Genomic DNA, 22686 nt, shown 5'->3' with positions numbered 1-22686 from the left:
CTTTAAAGACTTTCATCTATTAGCCAGAGCACCAACGAAAAAGCTAATTTTGGAGGACCCAAAACTTCCAATTGTAATGTTAAGATGTGTAATGCTATATTTGGCCAGTAGGAGTGCTGCAGATAAATTGAACACCTATTGCCAATGCCAAGGTTCCCCCACAAAATACAATTGATCAGCAGCAGGACATATTGTGATAAGATTATTATACAGGGATCCTTCTAAAAAAAAATATATATGGAATGATCCAAAGTTGGATAGTGAGTTTAAAATGTTGTTAATGGATCCCACCATTTTTGTGTATTGATCCCATTATTCATGAGGCTATGGAAAATTTCAGAAATTTTTTGGCATTTCTTTTATGGGAAGAAATAGATGACTTCAAATGTCACAGTTTCAAAATGTCCAGTAGAAAAAGAAATGTAAATAGTTAAAACATAAAAGTATAAAAATAAGTATATAAATATAATAAGAAAAAAGAAAAATAGGCTGGCGAAATAAGATATATTCAGAGTCCCTGAGAAAGAACCTCCTCTGACATTGTTCACATAAGGGGCATCAATGGTAGATTAATAGGGGCAGGAGATTAGATTGAGCTTGACCCCAATGATTTTCTTCAGATATGGTTTACAATATTCCGGCTTAAGATAGATCACGGCAAAATTACAGTTGTGGGAACGACTTTAGGCGCCATTTCACAGCAACTATATTGGGCTAATATTTGAGGATCAAGCTATTCATAGGCTTTCTATAGTCTGCCAATTCTCACAAAGAAGTCCAAGACTCTTTAAACGTGGGGAATAAGGAAGGTTCTTTCTTATCCGTAGTTCTGTATTGCTAGGTTGTAGAGATGAGCGGACCGGTGGAAGTTAGGATTCGTCTGGTTCGACAGAATTTTAGTCCAAAGTTCGGTTCGGGTACCAGAACTGTACCCGAACTTAAACCAGAGGCCAAATTCATAAAAATTAATGGTGGCCCGAACTTTAGAGCAGGAAAATCTCTCTCTTTCCGGAATCCCGAACTGTAAAACGGACTTCCAGGAGTTCAGCAACGGACACTACGTGTTCTAGTACTAACCCTGATCTTTACAGTTCGGGTCCGCTCATCTCTACTGCGTTGGCCTCTTTTTGAATTATTTAGTAGTTCAGATGTCAGACTGCCTATAGTAACCCCTTATGTCCGTGACCTCAGAATCGAAAAAAAAAAATTAACAAAAAGAGGGGTTTGAAACAGTAACAGGTTCTGAAATTCTCTGAGGCCGTTTTTGTTTTGCAGAGATTATTACCAATCGCACTAGGGACTATGTAAGAAGTTTTTCCATTAAAGTCATTAACGAGGAGGCCCCTGAGGCAGTGAGTTCGCATCGCCTTCCTCCAGAACATTGTCCCGGGCCTTGATTCTGAAGAGCTCAGGGTTTCAGAAGCATTAGGGGCTGCAAAAATTGCAGCAGGTATCGGAGCGGACCCAAAGGCCCCTGTACCGCCAGGGTTGATGTGGGACCTTACATTTTCCATCGGGGTTTCACATTTTTGCATAGGAGCTGTAACTTACCCCTCTTACAATCATAAGGATTAGGCAAAAAAAAATATTATTGCTGCTTTCCATATTCTTCTCTTTCTTCTACATCTACTAGTATCTACTATTTATTATATCTTTTGGGCAGCCTACAGAAACTTTTACATATTTTATTTATTGAAACACATTTCTATGATTGGCTTTCTTTAAAAATGCTCAAGCATTCTGCTTCTGCAGCTTGCAGGTATTCCAATACATTGCAAGCTGCTCGGTGCCCCACTTGCTATTAATTCCATTAGAAGAGTGTCTAGACCTCCTCGTTTCCTCATTAAAGCTGAAATTGCATTAAAGTAAATAAAATTAGCACAGGAGAAAATAAAAGTACTGGAGATTGAGCCAAAAATGATCACGGCTGTTGGGAGTGAACAGCATCAAGCAGCTTGCAATGTATGGGAATAGATGAAAGTTGCAGAAACAATGAGGTTACTCATTTTCTTTTTAAACCAGGTTGGGTTAGAGATGTGATGGAATAAAGGTGACAAGGTATTTCTGGTGGCAAATTTTTCTGTAAGTTATTTCCTTTTACTCCTCTAGGCGACTTACACAGTCATTTTCCAGTCACTCATGGCGGACAGTAAACAGGCAGATGACTCAGAACAGAGGAAGGCGTTTTTGCCGAAACGTGCGTTGGGGCTGGCACCATCACCCACGGGAGGTAATGTGTATTTTCACTTTTCTATTTTGCTGAAATCATTTATGGATGTCTTGAGTGGTTATACCACGACCACATGGGTTTTCTTATACTAGTGTGGGTTTAGCAATGTATATAGTATGTGCAACCTCCTCATGGCTGTATAGTGGATAGTGGGGCCTATTTGTAGTTTCCCACTTTTTAAGCCTTGTCTGTTTTTTTTAACATTTTTTATGTGTGTTTTTCTATTTAAATAAAGATTATATGTCTCTTTTTGTAATATTGGTTTCTGTGTACATGGTTTTTTTCGGATAATGGAACTCATATAGCAGAGTCAAGAGGAAATAACTTGGCAGGTAGTCAATGACGAGTAAACACAATTAAGGCTTCTTTTTAGCAATGCCATCCCTTAAACACCTCAGATAGGGACATTTATAGCCCCCACAGGTCTCTATAAATCATTAGGGAGTTGGAGATTCAAAGGGATTGACTCAAACCTTTTTTGTCTAGTCTGGCGATCAATTGATTACCATGGTCCCAATTCATGAAGTCCCCAGCTGTTGTGGACACATTTCCCCACAGTGGCCACTACAGGGAAAATCTGGAATTGCATCACATCCATTCAAATTAATTCTGGCTCCTAAGGATAGCACTTTTCAGAAGACTGTACTAGACACCCCGCGGCACAGCCTAGCCATACAATATAGGAAGCTTGCACAGTTACAATTTTACAGATAATGACCGATATATTGGGGCAGCAACCCGCCCAAAAAAAATTAACCTACAGGCAAATTGCAGAAGAACCCAGTCCATAGTTCTACTACTATAAAAGCAAAGTAAAACTCACTTCTTCCTCTTCTAATCCAGTAAGATCCCAAAAGTAGCTGAGCCTCATCTGTAAGCGTTTCCAGTGCTCCAGGAATAAAGTAGCTGGAAAAAGAGAGACACACAAAGATCAGATAAATGACAAACATATTATATAAAAGCCATATGGGGTGGAAAGTTCCCTGAAATGGTCTGACTCGGAGGGTACTGTATAGAGGGGGTGCATTTGGGAGAGTTTGCCCCCCTCTTCCACTGCACAATATATATATATATATATATATTTATATATATATAATTTTTTTAATTATTTTTTTATCATAGGGAAAAGATATATACTGTACCACACACAACGTCAATGAGGCAAAGCATATACAATTCCTGCCTAAAATAATATACAAATTAAATGCTGCCCTATTACACAATTTCATTAGGATTTATCGCCACCAGGTGGTCATGTATGGTACTGCATGCTTTGCTACCGTTTTCTCATTGGGGGGCAGGATTCTCCAAAAGCATGAAATTTCCTGTTACACATACTAACGTTTTATTTCTCACTCTCAGTAATAGGTTTGGACTGGCCCAGTTGAGTACCAGGGAATAATTCAGTGTACTCAGCCTTTGATGCAATCTTGGGCTCCAAAGTTCTTGCAAGAGAAGAGACTTTGGAGCCAAGCACTTGGCACTAACGGTGTAAATATACCTTCAATACATGTTGGATGTTTGTTTGTTTTAAAGCTATTTCTTTTCATACACATGCATGCTCATTTTAGGAGAGCATGCATGCGTTTTCAACAAGGAGATGGAAGGAAGTACCTGCCAGGAACTTCTGGCGGTGGGTCATCTTCCCTAAGAACAAAAGGATCGACCCAGCTCAATCTCCCAATTACTTTACTGTTTTTTGTTCTTCTTAAAGGGGTTGTTAGGTGAACACAAGTTATGGTCTATTAATAGGAGATCTGACCACTGGGGCCCTCAGTGATGAGCAGAATGGAGCACTAGAATGGAGCCTAAGAGGTAAAGTTTCTCCTTTTGGAGAGTGGCATGCCTAACATTCCAGTGTAAGGAGACTTAGACACCGTGCACAGCTCCTCTGGGAAATTAAATATGCAGATAACCAGCTTGGAGAGAGAGAGGACTTGAAATGTAGTGCCACCTACTGGAAGCAGCTATCCTAAAAGTCAATGTCAACTTTTTCATGAGACTTGCCACGTAACGGGATAAAAGCCAAACCAGGATCTCAATTTGTAGACACGTGTTTCAAGGATGTTGCCCCTCATCAGCACAAAGCTTGAGATCTGATTTGGCTGTATGAGAAGCCACTGACTTGGGTCCAAGGGGTAATATCTCTCCTTGTGGAGAATGACGTGCCAAGGCACTGCACTGCATGCTTGACCGCAGCTGCACTCATTTCCATAAAAAGGAATCTGTCACCCAATTTTAGCCCTATCAGCTGCCGGCATTGACATCAGGGGCTTATCTACAGCATTCCGTAATGCTGTAGATAAGCCCCCGATGTAACCTGAGAAGAAAAACAAGTTAGATTATACTCACCGGGGGGTAGGGGCGGTGGGTGTCGTGGTCCGGTCTGGCACCTCCCATCTTCATACGATGCCGTCCTCCTTCTTACTTCTGCCTCGGCTCCGGCGCAGGCGTACTTTCTCTGCCCTGTTGAGGGCAGAGCAGAGTACTGCAGTGCGCAGGCGCCAGGAAAGGTCAGAGAGGTCCAGTGCCTGCGCACTGCAGTACTCTGCTCTGCCCTCAACAGGGCAAAGAAAGTACGTCTGCACCGGAGCCGAGGCAGAAGTAAGAAGGAGGACGTCATCTCTAGAAGATGGGAGGCGCCGGACGGAACCGCGACACCCATTGGACCGGACCGCCCCCTTCCCCGTGAGTATAATCTAACTTGTTTTTTTTATCTTTCAGGTTACATCGGGGGCTTATCTACAGCATTACAGAATGCTGTAGATAAGCCCCTGATGGCGGTGCCGGCAGCTGATAGGGCTGAAATCGGGTGACAGATTCCCTTTAAGAGCTGTCAAGCACTGCAAATGTTTTTTTCTGGCGGACCCATAGAGAATTAAGGGAGTGGCGGTCTGACATGCACACTGCCACTCCATTTTGAACCAGGGTTGAAGTGCCCCATTGGGAATACAAATTCCCCATTCTGCCTATTTGTGTGGGTTCCAGTGTTCAGTGGGCTACCTGACAGGTGGGGAATCAATTTCCCTACATCACGCCCACATGGAAAATTAGCTATTACAAAGTGCCCATTAAAATCAACGGAGTGCTCTGTGTGATGCAGGACATGTCCTCCAGAACAAGAGATGTGCTTTGTAAATGATCTTCACTTTGGTCGAGAAATAAGGATCCAAAATAAAAATTTCCCCTCTATTACCTCCCTTATTGGATGATGGGCAACTATGTCCTCCTTTATTGGAACAAAAGCTTGTTTATTTTAAAGGAAACTTCTCCACTTTCCTTTTCCTCTAGTTTTCCCCTTTCTTCTTCGGAGTCTGGTGCCTGGAGGTATGTACAGCCTCAATATAGAAACATGTCTACGTCGCTGCTCTAAGTTGTATTTTAGGGTTAATTGTCCTTACACTCGAGAACAGGGCCATAGTCGTATTGAATATGATTGCTGACAGACGCTTTAACTTATTCATTACTTAATTACTGCCTAGGTTTTAAGAACGTCTAACATTACCGGCCAGTAGTAAACATTTCTATCATAGGATTTTCCATCTTGCTGACATTTCCTGACGGAGGTTCTCAAATGGAATTTCTCCTAAATAGACCATCTTTATAAATAGGTGTCGTAAACCAATTAAAGGGGTTGTAACAAATTACTATTTATTTTTTCAAGAAACAGCGCCACTTGTGTCCGCAGGCTGTCCCTGGTATTGCAAATCTTCTCCAACCAAGTGAAATAGACCTATCTGCAACACCAGACACAGCCTGTGGACAAGGGCGGCACTATTGTAAATGATAAGTAACCCTTTTAAGAAAAATTCTAGACCATATACATATTTACCAACACAGATGCAAAGCTCCCTACAGAGCATCAAGTCCTGTTTTGTAACAAGTTCTGTATCTATGTAATTTGGTCCTGATCTGGATGGAGTCTCATCGTCTGGATGACTGATATTTTGCCACATCCTGGAACCGCTGAAAAATACCCACAAAAGCCTACCAATTGCTAAGCCATTGTCCCTGAAAAATTGAGACTGGTTGCAACATTCTTTTTTTGTGTAAAAAATGTTTGTGTCAAAAATGGGGCAAACTGTGCACTGAATGAATAACATACACATGATCAGAGCCTGTCCTGTCTAATAATCACTAAACTTTTCACAGGATCCACTTTGCTTGAAATTTCAGAGATCAAAAAAGTGCCAAAAGTTTTCAATTTCCTTGCAGTGCCACCCACAGGAAAAATGAAGTATTAAATATTAATTATTGTCTATTAAAATCAATGGGAGGTCTGAGTAATGCAATTTTGTCTCCTACTGAACTGATTATTAATTGATGAAATTCTCGATTCACAGGTAAAATGTGTCTTTGGGAATACAGATTTTCCCATTACTGAGATAGGAGATGGCAGCTGGTGAACTTGCAGCAGAATGTCTGGCTCTGTCTCTAGCTCCTACTATCTCCATAGAATTTTAAACGTGCCAACTGTCATCTTATATCTCAGTACTGGGAAATCAGTGAATACAGACTTTGCCATTGCTGAGATGGAAGATGAGAGTTGATGCTTATAAAGCTCCATGGAGAATTGTAACTTGCTTCAGGAGAACTTGATGCAGAATGTTTGCTTCTGCCCCGCGCTCCTCCCTAGAATATCTGTATCTGCCTCTAGCTCTTCTCTAGAATATCTGTGTCTGCCTTTATCTTCTCCCTAGAATATTTGCATCTGCCTCTAGCTCCTCCCTAGAATGTTTGTGTCTGTCTCTAGCTCCTCCCTAGAAAGTCTGTGTTTGACTCTAGCTCCTCCCTAGAATGTCTGTAACTGCCTTTAGCTCCTCCATAGAAAGTCTGTGTCTGCCTATAGCTCCTCCCTAGAATGTCTGTGTCCACCTCTAGCGCCTCCCTAGAATGTCTGTGTCTGTCTCTAGTTCCTCCCTAGAATCTCTCTGTTTTAAGCTCCTCCCTAGAATGTCTGTGTTGGTCTCTAGGTCCTCCCTATAATGTCTGTTTCTCCTTTAGCCCCTCCCTAGAATGTCTGTATCTCCTCTAGAACATCCTTAGAATGTCTGTGTCCACCTCTAGCTCCTCTCTAAAATGTCTGTGTCTGCCTCTAGCTCCTCCCTAGAATGTCTGTGTCTGCCTCTAGCTCCTCCCTAGAATGTCTGTGTCTGCCTCCAGCTCCTCCCTAGAATGTCTGTGACTGCCTCTAACTCCTCCCTAGAATGTCTGTGTCTGCCTCTAGCTCCACCATAGAATGTCTGTGTCCACCTCTAGCTCCTCTCTAAAATGTCTGTGTCTGCCTCTAGCTCCTCCCTAGAATGTCTGCCTCTAGCTCCTCCCTAGAATGTCTGTGTCCACCTCTAGCTCCTCCCTAGAATGTCTGTGTCGGCTTCTAGCTCCTCCCTAGAATGTCTGTGTCTGCCTCTAGCTCCTCCTAGAATGTCTGTGTCTGCCTCTAACTCCTCCCTAGAATGTCTGTTTCTGCCTCCAACTCCTCCCTAGAATGTCTATATCTGCCTGTAGCTTCTTCCCTCTCCATAGTATCTTATAAGCACCAATTGTCATCTCATATTTCAGTCGTGGAGAAATCTGTCTTCACGGAATACAGATATTAAAGATTTTATGCTTTAATTGAGAACGAAAGATCAGTCAAGGAGGAGAATAAGAAGATTTAGCTGATACCATGTATTAGGGGAAGATATCCAATCAGATATCAAAGTGCAATCTGAGCATTGCCTATGACTTCAAAGAACAAGGCTAATCGCTAAAGGTAAAGTGCCCTTTAATGCACCCCTCCCCCAACATGAGGGTGAGTCAGTGGAGCATAGACCACATATTGTGGTAAGTAATAATGTATGTCAGTTTCCCAGAAATCCTTATTTACTAAGGATGGGTAAGACTAGATGCTTCGACTCCTACGAGCACAATGGGGATGTCAATCACCGCGCGGAATCTCCGATATAAGCTGAGCATTCTGCTGCCGAGGGCACAGGAAAAAAGAGTATATTGTAATTTAATGCTCGTTCTGTTCTACTCATGGGAGCTTACTTCCTTACAAATGAAACTGGCTTTTAATAGAATAATTTTTTTTTAGAAAAAATAAAATGGCAGCACATGCGCCATTCATTTCTTATGTCGCTGATGGATATAGCCATTACATTCTGACCGGGCATTTGAGAGACCTATTCTTGGGATCAGTAGGGGTTCCAATGGTCAGGCCCACAGTGATCCACAAATTATCACCTATTCTTTTAATGACGGGAATCATCCTTTAACTGATACTCCTAACGATAACTTAAAAAGAACGTGTGGCCAGGTCAAAAGTGACCAGTTTTTGCTTTTTTTTTAAATTTCTGCAGCTCCCCTGAGTATTCCATTTCTTGCTTCTTTAATATCCTCCAAAGATATGGGTTTTTATATTTAGTACTAATTTTTATGGTCTTTACTTAGAGTAAACAAAGCTCACAGGCTCCTCGGGGGCATGTCTTTAGGCTGCCACACCCACTTTTAAAGACCATAAAAATTGCATATCTCTGGAACCTTATGGCTGATTTTTTTAAAAATGTGGAAAACTCAGGAGAGCAGCGGAATAAAATAAGGGCAAAAATTGGCCACCTTTAATCTGGTGACAGACCCACTTTAAAGGGGTATGTAAAATATCGCTGATGGGTCATCATTGTTAGATTGCTGTGCATTCCCCGGCTGGGACCTCTACTTATCCCCATTATTAAAGGAAGCAGTGAAGATATTCAGATAACCTTGCGCGACCCCGCCCTTGGCAATAATATTTAGTGCCATAGACTTGAATAGAAAGTCATGGCACGTGAATGTCTGGTGTCTCCTTTAAACCTTATACTGCCGATCAATGGCTTGTCGGTTCCTCCCCAATTGCACATTAGGAGAGGCAAACAATTATCCTCATATATCAGAACCGTCTAGAAGAATAATCGTTGCTGGTAAGTTTACTTACCCCAAAGAGCCATGAAGACAGAGAAGAAAACAGTAGCCGGGTTGTCGAATAAATGACTGGCGCGGGCCATACCGCAGGCAGAACTTAGATTCCAGTAGCCACATGCCTTGTCACAAAGCGGGCACATTGTGAAACTTTCTTGCTCGTTGCACATTTCTTTGCTATGTAATGGGTAAAACATTGGTTAACATTGGTTAACTAGTCAATATGGTATAATCAGCGGTTTGATGAAATCTCAGGGTTTTTTTTTTCACTAATAGCGCCATCCTAGATCACAGGCTGTGCCTATTAATACCCCTAAAGCCTATCCTAGTGAAGTGAACTTGTATGGCAGGCAACCCTTCCACCCCCTTAATAGTGTTGTGCCCACGTTGATGAGACCCACCCTAGCGGTTTAGGTTTATGGGATTTAGAGTGAGCCATCATTACGGACCCTGGAGCCTGGAAAGAGCCAAAGTCTTCCACTTTATAAATGGCAAAAGTCATTTTGGACCCTGGAGCCTGGAAAGAGCCAAAGTCTTCTGCATGATAAATGGCAAAAGATAGGCAGGGGACCCCATTTTAAATTTTGCACTGTGACTAAGGAACTTTAAGGATGGACCTACTGCAAGAACCTCGACTTACCTTATGAATGTCTCATGTCACCTATCTTGCAGATAGAGGATACATTTTGTTAGTGGACCAAACTCTTTAAAGTTAAAGGGGTTGTCTCACCAATGACATGAATCACCAGAATTGGCCCAGCTACTGAGACCCTCTATCTTGAGAATAGACAGCCCAAAATCCTTTGTTAATTGAGCAGTACTGAGCACGTGCGACCACCTATGGAAAGTAAATGAAGCAATGGTCACACGTGCTCACTACTGCTCAATTCCCATTGAGAAGTTAGTGACCTCAATTTTCATGACACACCCCCACGGATCCTATGGATAGGAGATATACAGTATACGGTATATAACACTATATGAAGAGAACAAGGATATTTGGAAATCAAAAAAATCCACTATAACATAAGGTTTCAAGTGTTTTTATTTATTTATTTTTTTCATTTAGCGTTTTGGTAAAGGACGGAACATAAAACATTCTTACCTTGGAATATCGGCCTCGACAGTTACACATCCGTATAGAAACACTATGATCCCAACTAAAGAGGCAGGAATGAGCAGCCACGTATATAGACCAAGCCAGGCAAAATATAATCCAATTTTTTCTCCAAAATACTTTCTGAAATGAACAGACTCACAGGTGACACAGGCAAAAAAATTCCATATCACTTCATAAAAAAAAAAAAAATCTTTTTTTTTTTAAATTAAATTGATGGAATTGGATTTCGTTACTATACAGATGGATAAATAACATTCCAGCCACTGATCATTGTAAAAAAGAGAGGTTTTACGATAACAGGTAAAAAAGGATAAAGAAAAAGGAAAACGTCAATGGTCAGATTACCCAGAAATTTGCAAAATGTGACTTGTCTGGGTTCCTTAATTTCCCTTAGGCGACTTATAGAAACAAACTGGAGGCAATATGTCTAAAGTCTCACTGATACTTTTATTTGGGGAAGTAAAAAAAGCAAACAACACCTACCGTTTTATGTATACAGCTTCTATGCAGACCTATGCATCACCATTGTTACTGACTTGAGTTGGTGTGAATCTATTCGCAAGGACCCAGTCCATTGGCCACATCAGTAATCTGTGACCCAGAGCCCTGAGAACCGCCTCCACCAGCTCTTCTTGTGATTTGCCAGTCTGGCACGGCCTCATCATTGGGGTGTGACGCATATGTGACACTGAACGAGGACGGCCAATCAGGTAGGAAGTGGCTCTCAGGGTTCCCACTTGGTGGCCACAGATTTAAGACGAGGCCGGTGGACTAGTTCCTGCAAATTGATTTGCATCAACTCTATTACAGACTGAGCAATTTTGCAATTTTGTTTTACTCCTTTTCCCATCCTTTATGAATCAGCCTCCTTACCGTGACATGTCAATCATGTCACTCTCCATAACGAGAAAATTACCCTTTAAATCCCACCTAACCAAATTAAATCTCATGCTTTGCACTAATGAGGGGCAACACCCCAGAAACACATGTCTGAAAATTGAGATTCTGGTTTGCCTTTTATTCGAAGTATCAATATTGGCTTTTAAAATCATTAATTCCAATAGGTGGCGCTAGAGTTCTTTTCCTCTGTAAAGAGACAATATGCATATTCAATCTCCAAGACGAGAATTGCACGGCCTATAAGTCTCCTTACACTGACAAGTCTGGCATGTTTTTCTCTATAACAAGAAATGTTACCCCTTAGGCCCCTTACCAAGAACAGAAAGCAGTAAGAATAATTCATGGCTATCAGATCTGACTACACACTGATTGTAGCCTGTAACCATGGAAAAAAAAATCTGCATGCAACGAATGGCAGATTTTTAATCAACACTTTTTATGGAGTTTCTTTATTTCCCATGTATATTTACATTAAAGCAATGGCATAATACAACTGATTGTAAAAGTATACATACCCTTGAAATAAAAAAAAGGATAAAACACTAATTGAAAAATCTACTTAAGGAGCATTTGAGCTCCTTCGTGGCGATGGAATTATGCAGTACAATGTGTTAAATGGTCGGATATCCATACAATAGCTCGTAGGCTTGAATACTTCACCCATGACAAGATGATCTTAGCTCCAAGGAAGGGAGAAATGGATATTCCAAATGGCCGGTAAATTGAATGATAAGTGTAAAATATAGAGTAACAACTGCTGCGCGGGAAGCAACTTCTACGTTCTATCTTTCATTAGTCGTGTATCATGATACACGATCAAGAGTAAGTAGTTAATGATCTCAACTCGTCTGTCATCGAAAATGTCCTAGTGCCTCTTTCCACTTCAGATCTTATCTATCAGCCTTGAAACAACCGATCAAGTTTCCTTGGATGGATGTCGTTGTTTCTGTGCCAGCTTCCCAAATGATTAACCATGCAAATCAGTTTTGGTTCTTTTCCCAGCGAGGGTTGTATCCCCCCTGCATCTGCTAAAATGTCCCCGTTAAGCTGTAGGAAATAAAAGTCCATCTTTGTTTTGCAACTTTTTCTCTTGTTTTTTTTTTTTTGGTGGCGGCGTAATTCCGGAGGAACTGGGGTCCAATGGTCATAGGATGTTTTTTTGATAGTCACAATTCCAAAATGTTGGTCTCGGTGTGGTCTCGTAAACATCTGATTTGTTTGTTGGTAAGGGTCAAGAAATGTTTTTGGAATTTTTTTACGAATGTGAAAAAAGTTTTAAAAAAGTTATTGATATCTAACCAATTGACTTTTTACAACCATATTAACGTTGTGACCATCTACAGGTGCTTCTCACAAAATTAGAATATCATCAAAAAGTTAATTTATTTCAGTTCTTCAGTACAAAAAGTGAATCTCGTATATTCTATAGAGGCATTACACACAGAGTGATTTATTTCATGTGTTTATTTTTGTTAATGTTGATGATTATGGCTTACAGCCAATGAAAACCCAAAAGTCATTATCTCAGTAAATTAGAATAATTAACAAAAAACACCTGTAAAGGTTTCCTAAGCTTTTAAAAAGTCTGTTTCAGTAGCTCCACAATCATGGGGAAGACTGCGGACCTGAGAGATGTCCAGAAGGCAGTCACTGACACACTCCACAAGGAGGGGAAGCCACAAAAGGTCATTGCTAAAGAAGCTGGCTGTTCACAGAGTGCTGTATCCAAGCATATTAATGGAAAGTGGAGTGGATGAAAAAAGTGTGGTAGATAAAGGTGCACAAGCAACCGGGATAACCGCAGCCTTGAAAGGATTGTTAAGAAAAGGCCATTCAAAAATTTGGGGGAGATTCACAAGGAGTGGACTGCTGCTGGAGTCATTGCTTCAAGAGCCACCACACACAGATGTATCCAGGACATGGGCTACAAGTGTCACATTCCTTGTGTCAGCCACTCATGACCAATAGACAACGCCAGAAGCGTCTTACCTGGGCCAAAGAGAAAAAGATCAGGACTGTTGTCAGTGGCCCAAGGTGTTGTTTTCAGATGAAAGTAAATTTTGCATTTCATTTAGAAATCGCGGTCCCAGAGTCTGGAGGAAGAGTGGAGAGGCCACAATCCAAGCTGCTGGAGGTCTAGTGTGAGGTCTCCACAATCACTGATGGTTTGAGGAGCCATGTCATCTGCTGATGTAGGTCAACTGTGTTTTATCAAGACCAAAGTCAGCGCAGCCTACTACCAGGAATTTTTAGAGCACTTCATGCTTCCCTCTGCAGACAAGATTATGGAGATGGAAGTGTCATTCTCCAGCAGGACTTGGCCCCTGTCCACACCACCAAAAGTACCAATACCTGGTGTACAAATAATAGTATCACTGTGCTTGATTGGCCAGCAAAATCGCCTGACTTTAACTCCATAGAGAATCTATGGAGTATTGTCAAGAGGAAGATGAGAGACACCAGACCCAACAATGCAGACGAGCTGAAAGCTGCTATCAAAGCAACCTGGGCTTCCATAACCCCTCAGCAGTGCCACAGGCTGATCGCCTCCATGCCACGCCGCATTGATGCAGTAATTGATGCCAAAGGAGCCCCGACCAAGTATTGAGTGCATTTACTGAACATACATTTCAGTAGGCCAACATATCTGATTTTAAAATCATTTTTCAAGCTGGTGTTATAAAGTATTCTAATTTACTGAGATAATGACTTTTTGATTTTCATTGGCTGTAAGCCATAATCATCAACATTAACAGAAATAAACCCGTGAAATAGATCACTCTGTGTGTAATGACTTGATAGAATAAAGGAGATTCACTTTCTGGATTGAAGAAATAAAATAAATTAACTTTTTGATGATATTCTAATTTTGTGAGAAGTACCTATAGCAAATGTCCATCAAGTTCTACGGAATGATGGGAATGGAAAAAGTGAACGGTCACGTGCAGAACCACAATGCATGATCCCCTTCCCAAAAGGGCTAATCTTTTCCTCCTGATCCCAATTGTTGATTCACCAGACCAAACATTTAGAAAAAAAATGTACATAATTATTTGTTCTTTTCTTCTAAAAATGAATCTACGCCTTGCTCCACAGATTAATAGTTCTCATAGTAAAGAAGCCGTGTCTCCTCTGGAGATTGAACCTTTCTTTCTCCAGATGGAGGGAATGACCTTTATGTCTTTTAAGGGTGTTTTACAAGAAACTGCTTTTGACCATATTTTTCGTATGGGCCATTTATGCCCTTGCACAAGATAATCATGTCTCCCCTTAGACGTCTCTTCTCAAGACTGCATTTTTTAAAATCCTTTAATCTTTCTACCTAATCAAGATCCTCCATGACCATGGTCAGTTTTGTGGCTCTCATGTGTACCTTTACTAGCTCCATGGCATCCTTTCTATGGACTGCTACCCAGAACTGAACTACACGTTCCAGATGGGTTCCTGCTAATACTTTGTAAAGTGGTATGAATAAATGAATAGGTCCACTTCAACTCTTCTGATGAGGATTTGTTGACTTTTTTCCTCCGATTCTTTGCTGCTTCCCATGTTCTGATTCTACCTGACCTCCATTTCTTTAGTTCTGGTTTCTTTGACTATGCTTACATCTGTTCGTCATTAATCCTAATGCTTTGTTCCTTGGTATCAATCATGACATCTGTTTCTCGATAGGGTGGATCTCCATCACCTGCATCACCGGACATCAGGTCGATTCTCATTATATCTTCCAACCTATCCATAAAACCTCTTTCCCATGGCCTGTTGGCCTACTAGCCAGATCTACTGGTCAACTAGTTAAGCGTACTGGTAGATTGCTATCTACTATTTGATCACTGGAGAATGGACCCATGCACACAGTAGAATTACATAAAGACAAAGTTATGACACTTGACATGCGATTCCCTACAGCTCCGTTCTGTGGAGTTGTAGGTATTCCATTTTTTGCCTCTGGGTGCCTTTGTAGGACATCATAGTATAGAGGTTTTGTAAAATATTTTTGTATTATGGCATCTAATGGAATATGTCGAGATGTAATTGGAAGCATATGGAAGTACAATAAGGGTCTTCAGATTATTTATTTTGGTGCCATATTTTAGCTTCATACAGATCCAAACTTTGAAACTTGCTAACTTTGCAGAACAGAAAGCCAAGCTCAGTTTTTTCGCCTATATGTAAAAATTCTCAAAGACTTACTATAGCAGAACTCAAAACCTTAGAGACATTGTGGATTTTCTCAATCTGTTTTCTCGTGTGAAAAATTAGTGAACAATATTCATATAAAATACATATTTCTATCAGTGTTGAATGGCATTCATAAATGGCACAGATATCAGGAGATCTCAATAAAGACAACTGGGACAACTCGGAAATTCGCATGGCTTCCAGTACAATCTATATGCTGATGACACTCAGATCTACCTCTCTGGCCAGATGTCACCTCTCTGCTATCCAGAGTCCCAGAGCATCTATCAGCCATATCCTCCTCTTTCTCATCATGCTTCCTAAAACTCAATGTGGACAAAAATGAACTTATCATCTTTTCTCCATCTCATCTAACTCTCCTACCTGACTTACTGCTCACTCTAAATAACTTCACACTTTTCCCTGTATCTCAAGTCTACTGCCTCGGAGTAACCCTCAACTCTGCCCTGTCCTTCCAACCAAATATCCAAGCCCTCACCACCTCCTGTTGCGTCCAACTCAAAAATATTTCCAGAATCCATCTTTTCCTCAACCCTGAATCTACTAAAATGTTTGTGCATGCCCTCATCATCTCCCACCTTGACTACTGCAATATCTTCCTCTATGGCCTCCTTGCTAACACTTTCGCAACTCTCCAGTCCATCCTTACCCTGCTGCCTGAGTAATCCATGTCTCTCTTTGCTACTCCTCCGTGTCTCCCTTCTTCAAATTCCTTCATTGGCTTCCAATTCGTCAACGAATTTAGTTCAAACTTCTAACATTGACCTACAAGACCGTCCATAATCTGTTCCCTCAATATATCTCCAAACTGATTTTCTGATATCTCCACACACGTAATCTGTGATCCTTCCAAGACTTCCTTCACTCTTCCACATTCGTACATTCCTCACGCAATCGCCTCCAAGACTTCTCCCGATTGTCCCCCATCCTCTGGACCTCCGTGCCCAAACCCGTCCAATTATCTATATCACTCAAAACTTGAAACCCCATCTCGTCAGTAAGGCTTACAGCCCGCAATGACCCCGATCCAATCTCAACACCCCCGAAGCTGGCACAACCCTGCTTCCCCAACCTACTATCTCCTTCCCAGTTATTGTGTGTACTGTAAGCCCTTGAGGGCAGAATTCTCTCCTTTCTGTGCCAGTTTGTCAATGTTAATCTGTTCATTATAATTTATTTTTGTATTTTTGTATTTTTTATGTAATCCCTTTTGACATATACAGCAGCTTGGAATCAATGGAACTCTAAAAATAGTGAAAAATTTTTTTTTACAAAAATCTGACAAGGTCAAGTGTGAGAATAAAATCACAAGTTGATGACCAAATAAAAAAAATTAACGAGCACTAATAAAACTTTAAAAATAATTGTGATTAAAAGTAATTTTTCCTTTTTTTCAAAATTAGAAAATGAAAAAAAATGTAATAAAAAATATAAAAACGCAACATGTGACGTATTAAGAGAAATATGATTTTTTTCATATAAAATAAACTGATAATGAGTAATAATGAATGAGTAAACATATTTTTTGCAATTTTTTTTGTTGAACCAGAAAACCAGCCTGCTGAAATAATTGGAAAATTGTGTAGAAAATCCACATAATAATAATGTAAAATTTTTTTGCCTTTTTTCCATTGATCACCTTGAAATATTAGTTTACATAAGCCATGAGGGACCAAATACACATTTCATCTCTCAGTTGATTAAAGGGATTAGAAAAACATGGCTTCTTTCTAACAGCATTGCAGCTAAGCTAATTCACTTAAACTGAGCTGCAATACCAGACACAAACAGGAGACAGGGGAGGCGCTCTTTCTGGAAGAAATCAACAGTACTTTATGGAATCCTAAAGCACCTTTTTTTTAATTTTGGTCCTAGAAAAATGATAAAAAAAGTAACACTAATAATATTCAATCTGGACCAACTGATTATTACTCATTTTTGGGATTACATTACCTTATTAAGTCAATAGGCTGATATTTGTAGAATGCTCCATATCTCGCCCATTCTCTGTGTAATAGCTTTAAAAAAAATAGACAATGAGTTGGATAAGGAATAAAAAACTTTATCAATTTTTTTCATCTATGACTAACTGACTATTTTTTTAAATTTCATCATTGATTTTCATGGCAGATGTAAGAGTCCAATAATCCAAAAGAAAAAAAAGAAAAAATTAAACATTGTTAGCATGAAAGTTTATTGTGAAAAATATCATTTACTTGAATACTGACTTTAATATAAAAAAAAAAAAAAAAAACTGCCCCTGACAAAGCCGATCAGGCGAAACTTGAATCTGAAAAGGTTATTAAGCATCGTTGTGGATTCTGTTTTTTTACCTTTTTTTCTGCTAGTATAATAAAAGTGTTTAGTGAAGGTAAGTTACTACAGTATTTCACTATTTCTAGATTTCTCTGGCCATTTCCTATACTTATTAGATCTAAGAAGCAATACCGGGATCATTTGGCAAACATAGACATCTCTTCTAATAGTCTGGGGTGTCTGATTGGGAACAATGTGTGCTTCCCAAAATGTCAGAACATTTAAGCTAAGTGTGAAATCATCTTTTTGTATAGTTATGTGGCTTACTTTGGGTGTGTGATCAGAACTTCTGAAAAAGTAGCTGCAGCTGAGAAACGTCTTTAGTGCTAAATGAGTTCCCCAAATTTATTGGTTTTTTTTTAACACTTTATAAAAGAACCATACGGGTTGGATACAAAGGTCCTAAAAATTCTGGTACGTTAGGAAAATTATTAGCATTATTGTCATTTCTGTCCCATTGAATAACGATTTCAGGAAACCGTTATTCATATCTAATTATTTTTTTAAATTTATGTAAAAAATCAATAATATATTCATATCTAATTATTTTTAGAATGTATGTAAAAATGTATGTAAAAAATCAATCATATAGTTAAAATGAGAGAATTGCTGTTTTTTCTTGTTTTTTATTTTTTATTTCACCTTCCAAAAATGAAACAAAAGTTATCAAAATTTTTAATGAACTTTTACTTTCATCGAATAAAATATAATAATAATAATAATCAAAAAAATGGTTCCAATAAATACAGCGGCTTGTCCCACAAAAAGAAACCCACACACAACTCAGTCGACAGAAAAATAAAAATTATGGATTTTTATGTTTATAGTATAGTGAAATAGTAAAAAAACAAAACAAAACAAAAAAAAAACGACATACATTTGATATGTTCGGAATTATATCGACCCACAAAATTATGTTAATGTAATTTATATTGAGTGGTGAGTGATGGAAGAATTGCTATTTTTTTTTTTTTTTCGCTTTTTTAAACGACAGGCCAAAAAAAACTACTAAAATCTTTAGAATATGAAATGCACCGGCAAACTATAGGATAAAAAAAATAAAGTTTTTCCTGGCTACATTAATAGCAATATAAAAAAAAATTGCTTTGGAAATGGGGAAATAACAAAAAAAAAATTGTTGTCAAGAGTTAAAATAGGGTATGTTTAATGATAGTGAGATGACTCTGCTTGCTCTGTCACAGTCTATGCAGCAAAGCCAAAAATGAAACAATATATAGAAAAGTTCAGGCTAACGTCTCTGCTCCAATGGCCAGAGCTCGGGAACCCTGGTTGAAGGTTGCCCTAAACTACTTTCCAAAGCAGCAACCTTCAGGTTCAATGTTGTGTCTTTTCCTACATGCTGTTAGAGTAATAGACGTTAGTTCATTAATAGGAGGAAGTCAGCTATACCTAAGAAAAATGGGAGGAGCTTGGCTTAGGTAGGAGGAGTTTATTACAAAGAGGAGGCCATTTTTTAAAAATAGGCAGGGTCACAAAGGTTGACATGTAAAATGTGTGAAAATGAAAAACCTTACCATCCTATCATTTATTTCACTCTGGTTGTGATCATAGTCCCCCTGAAAAAACAAGAAATTAATAGATTATTCTATATTTTTAAACATATAATATTGATTAGATCAACAATAAAGTAATCTATCTATTTATTTATGAATTCAGAGTCAGATAAAAAGAGAAATACAAAGGAACAACACTAGAGATGAGCGAATATTTTGATATTTCGAACTTGCCAGATCCGACAAATTATTTAATGCAAACACATATTAATATTGTCAAAATGACCTCCACGTGGCTATAGATAAACTGATAGTAACTGTTTTCACTGCTGTGCTGTCACACACTATCTGTAATGATTATTCAATGTTTTATTGCTTTCTCTCACTATGTCTACAGCTAAACTGTGATCTGTGATATCCTCTCACTATCCAAATTCGCCATAAAATTGCTGCTACATTCCCTGCCTCAGCTTTTACACAGGCTGCGATACTCCCTTCTGATTGATTGTACTATTCTATATGCGCTTTCTCACTATGTCTACAGCTAAACTGTGATGTGTGATGTCCTCTCACTATCCAGATTCGCCATAAAGTTGCTGCTACATTCCCTGCCTCAGCTTTCATTCAGGCTGTGCTACTCCCTCCTGATTGATTGTACTATACTATATGCGCTCTCTCACTATGTCCACAGCTAAACTGTGATCTGTGACGTCCTCTCACTATCCAGATTTGCCATAAAATTGCTGCTGCATTCCCTGCCTCAGCTTTTACACAGGCTACGATACTCCCTCCTGATTGATTGTACTATACCATATGCGCTCTCTCACTATGTCTACAGCTAAACTATGATCTGTCACATCCTCTCACTATCCAGATTCGATTCGCCATAAATTGCTCCTGCATTTCCTGCCTCAGCTTTTACACAGGCTACGATACTCCCTCCTGACTGATTGTACTATACCATATGCGTTCTCTCACTATATCTATAGCTAAACTGTGATCTGTGACGTCCTGTCACTATCCAGATTCTCCATAAAATTGCTTCTGCATTCCCTGCCTCAGCTTTTACACAGGCTACGATAGTCTCTCCTGATTGCTTATACTATACCACATGGTGTGATTGTTACTAATGTATTATGGGGAAGCTTCCCTGGCTGTGCCTGACGTCATGTGATCCTTTTCTGGCTGATGCAATCTTTTTCAATGCTAAAGATGGCAGTGAGAGCATTTTTAGGGCACCATCATGTTATATTACAGGTGCCACTAAAAAATTAAACAAATTAAATTTACTACAAACTGTAAGAGATCTATCTGACTTTCTACTGAGCATACCGTACTATGACAATGATTTAAATAACTTACATCATGTAGAGGATACGCTGAGTCGTAGACATGGTTAGCTATTAATGTGGTAATACCTTCAAAAACAATAGCAGATTATTACTGACAACTTCAAGTAATGTACGACAATATAATCCAAAACTAAATATATACTCGTCATACTACTCGTTTTTCACATAACCTTCATATTTGTGAAACGTGACCTAAAACCTTCATGAATACCGACCACAGGGATATTACGCTAGCAACTCATACTATTTCCAGGTGTAATCATATATCAATGAACATGGCAGTAGAAGGAATAGATTTGCTAATTAGCCAATCATAGCTCTGGCTAATTAAAATCAGTTCACCCTTGTGCACTCAAGTACTAAGAAATAATTCATCAGCACACATTGACATGAATGAAAAATGGGACCTAAAACCTTAATCTATACAAATCAGAGGCGCTATGTTAGTGATTCATACTACTTCCATTAGGAAATCATATATCAATAAGCTCGAAAGTATCAGGAATTGATATGATAGGAAGAGCAATGGTGTTGTGAACTCATTTTCTGGTTTACCTCTGGCTTCTGGTGAGGGTGGTGGAGCTGGCTGTTTTGATAGAGGAGTCGTGAGTTCTCCATCCGGGCTCCCTCTAGTGGTGACAGTGGGTAATGAAGCTGATCTAAATGGCAGAGACCTGCCATCTGAGGAGGAGGACTTTGAGTGGACATCAGGAGTCTCTGACTGGATTTAAGACAGCCGACTCCCTAATTTTGTGCTGGTGATTTTTTCCTGCCCTGAGGTTCTGGTTTCCTGCTCTGTTCCTGCCTTCTCAAGCTAAGTGTGCTCTGCTATTTTTTCACATGTGATTTGGTCTGGTTTACTCAGTTTTTGTGGTCAGCCAGCCCCTGCTGGGGCTGTGCTGAATTTCCATTCTTATGTCTCTGTTTATGCCAGTTTGCTTTTTGTCCCTGATCAGATTGGTCTCTTTTTGCTCTGTCTTCAGAATATACCAGAGTGCTGATATAGGGAATTGAAGTCTAGCGACTTCAGGGTTTTTGTTATCAGAAAGTGTTGGACATTTTTTGGCAGGGTTTTGTGCGTGATTGCAGACAGCATCTTTCCTTTCCTGTCCTTTCTAGTTAGTGTGGGCCCCATCATTTGCTCAGCCTATTTTTCTATCTGTGTTTGTGTTTTCATCTTGTCTCACCGACAATACATGTTTGGGGGCTGTCTATTGCTTTGGGATCTGCTCTGGGGCAGTTTAGATTTCCCCTTTTCTTGCTTTAGGCTTATTTAGTTCTCCGGCTGTGACGAGGCATCTAGGATCATCGTACGTACGCTCCACGGCTACTGCTAGTTGTGTGGATAGGATCAGGGGTCTGCCATCCGCTTAGTTACCAACCTCTCTGGTTTTCTGTGGCTTAGCTTGTTTTTGTTTTTCCTCCTCGGTGACTCATTCATAACAGAATCACCAGCTATACCGCAGATTCTAGGGTACTCAAAAGCAGGAAAAAAGAAAAAAAGTGTCAGATTTTTTTTTTATATGTATTTTTTCCTCTTTTTCTCTGGGGCCGTAGGAGGATTTTTTCCTTAATGGAGATTAAGTAATTGTCTGATCGTGTGGAGCAGCTCGCTGCTGAAGTACGGGAAATTTCCGCCTATCTCGCTCAATCACATGCTGTTGAACCAAAAATCCCTACTCCTGATGTGTTTTCTGGGGATCGGTCTAAATTTTTGAATTTTAAGAATAATTGTAAATTATTTCTTGCCTTGAACCCTAACTCATCGGGGAGCTCTGCGCAGCAGGTTAAAATTGTCATCTCCTTGCTGCGCGGCGATCCCCAGAATTGGGCATTTTCTTTGACACCTGAAAATCCTATTCTGACTAATGTGGATGCATTTTTTCAAGCCTTGGGGTTGTTGTATGATGAGCCTAATGCTATTGATCAAGCTGAGAAAGCCCTATTGGCATTGAACCAGGGTCAGCATACTGCAGAGTTATACTGTCAAAAATTCCAAAAGTGGGCGGTCCTTACTACATGGAAAGATGGTGCCTTGGCAGCTCTCTTTCGCAAGGGTTTATCAGAAACCGTAAAAGATATTACGGTGGGATTTCCTGTTCCCTCTGGTCT

At 39.7% G+C, this 22686-nt stretch overlaps 1 protein-coding gene across 1 annotated transcript in view; it reads right to left on the bottom strand.

Annotated features, from left to right (window-relative positions):
• The window catches only part of ANO2 (anoctamin 2), a 239517-nt gene that overhangs the window by 132363 nt on the left and 84468 nt on the right, over window positions 1-22686 (bottom strand). Inside the window, exons 8-13 of the mRNA XM_073567770.1 lie at window positions 20585-20640; window positions 19244-19285; window positions 17346-17410; window positions 10275-10409; window positions 9186-9346; window positions 3054-3136 (exon numbers count right to left, since the gene is read on the bottom strand). Of these exons, the coding sequence (XP_073423871.1) occupies window positions 3054-3136; window positions 9186-9346; window positions 10275-10409; window positions 17346-17410; window positions 19244-19285; window positions 20585-20640 (542 nt within the window). The remainder of the gene's footprint in view (window positions 1-3053; window positions 3137-9185; window positions 9347-10274; window positions 10410-17345; window positions 17411-19243; window positions 19286-20584; window positions 20641-22686) is intronic.

Source organism: Dendrobates tinctorius, unplaced genomic scaffold, assembly GCF_039654945.1.
Source record: "Dendrobates tinctorius isolate UK_male_01 unplaced genomic scaffold, ASM3965494v1 ptg000020l, whole genome shotgun sequence".
Taxonomy (NCBI): Eukaryota; Metazoa; Chordata; class Amphibia; order Anura; family Dendrobatidae; genus Dendrobates; species Dendrobates tinctorius.
Note: the sequence above shows the minus strand (reverse complement) of the source record. Positions and strands in the feature narration are given on the sequence as shown.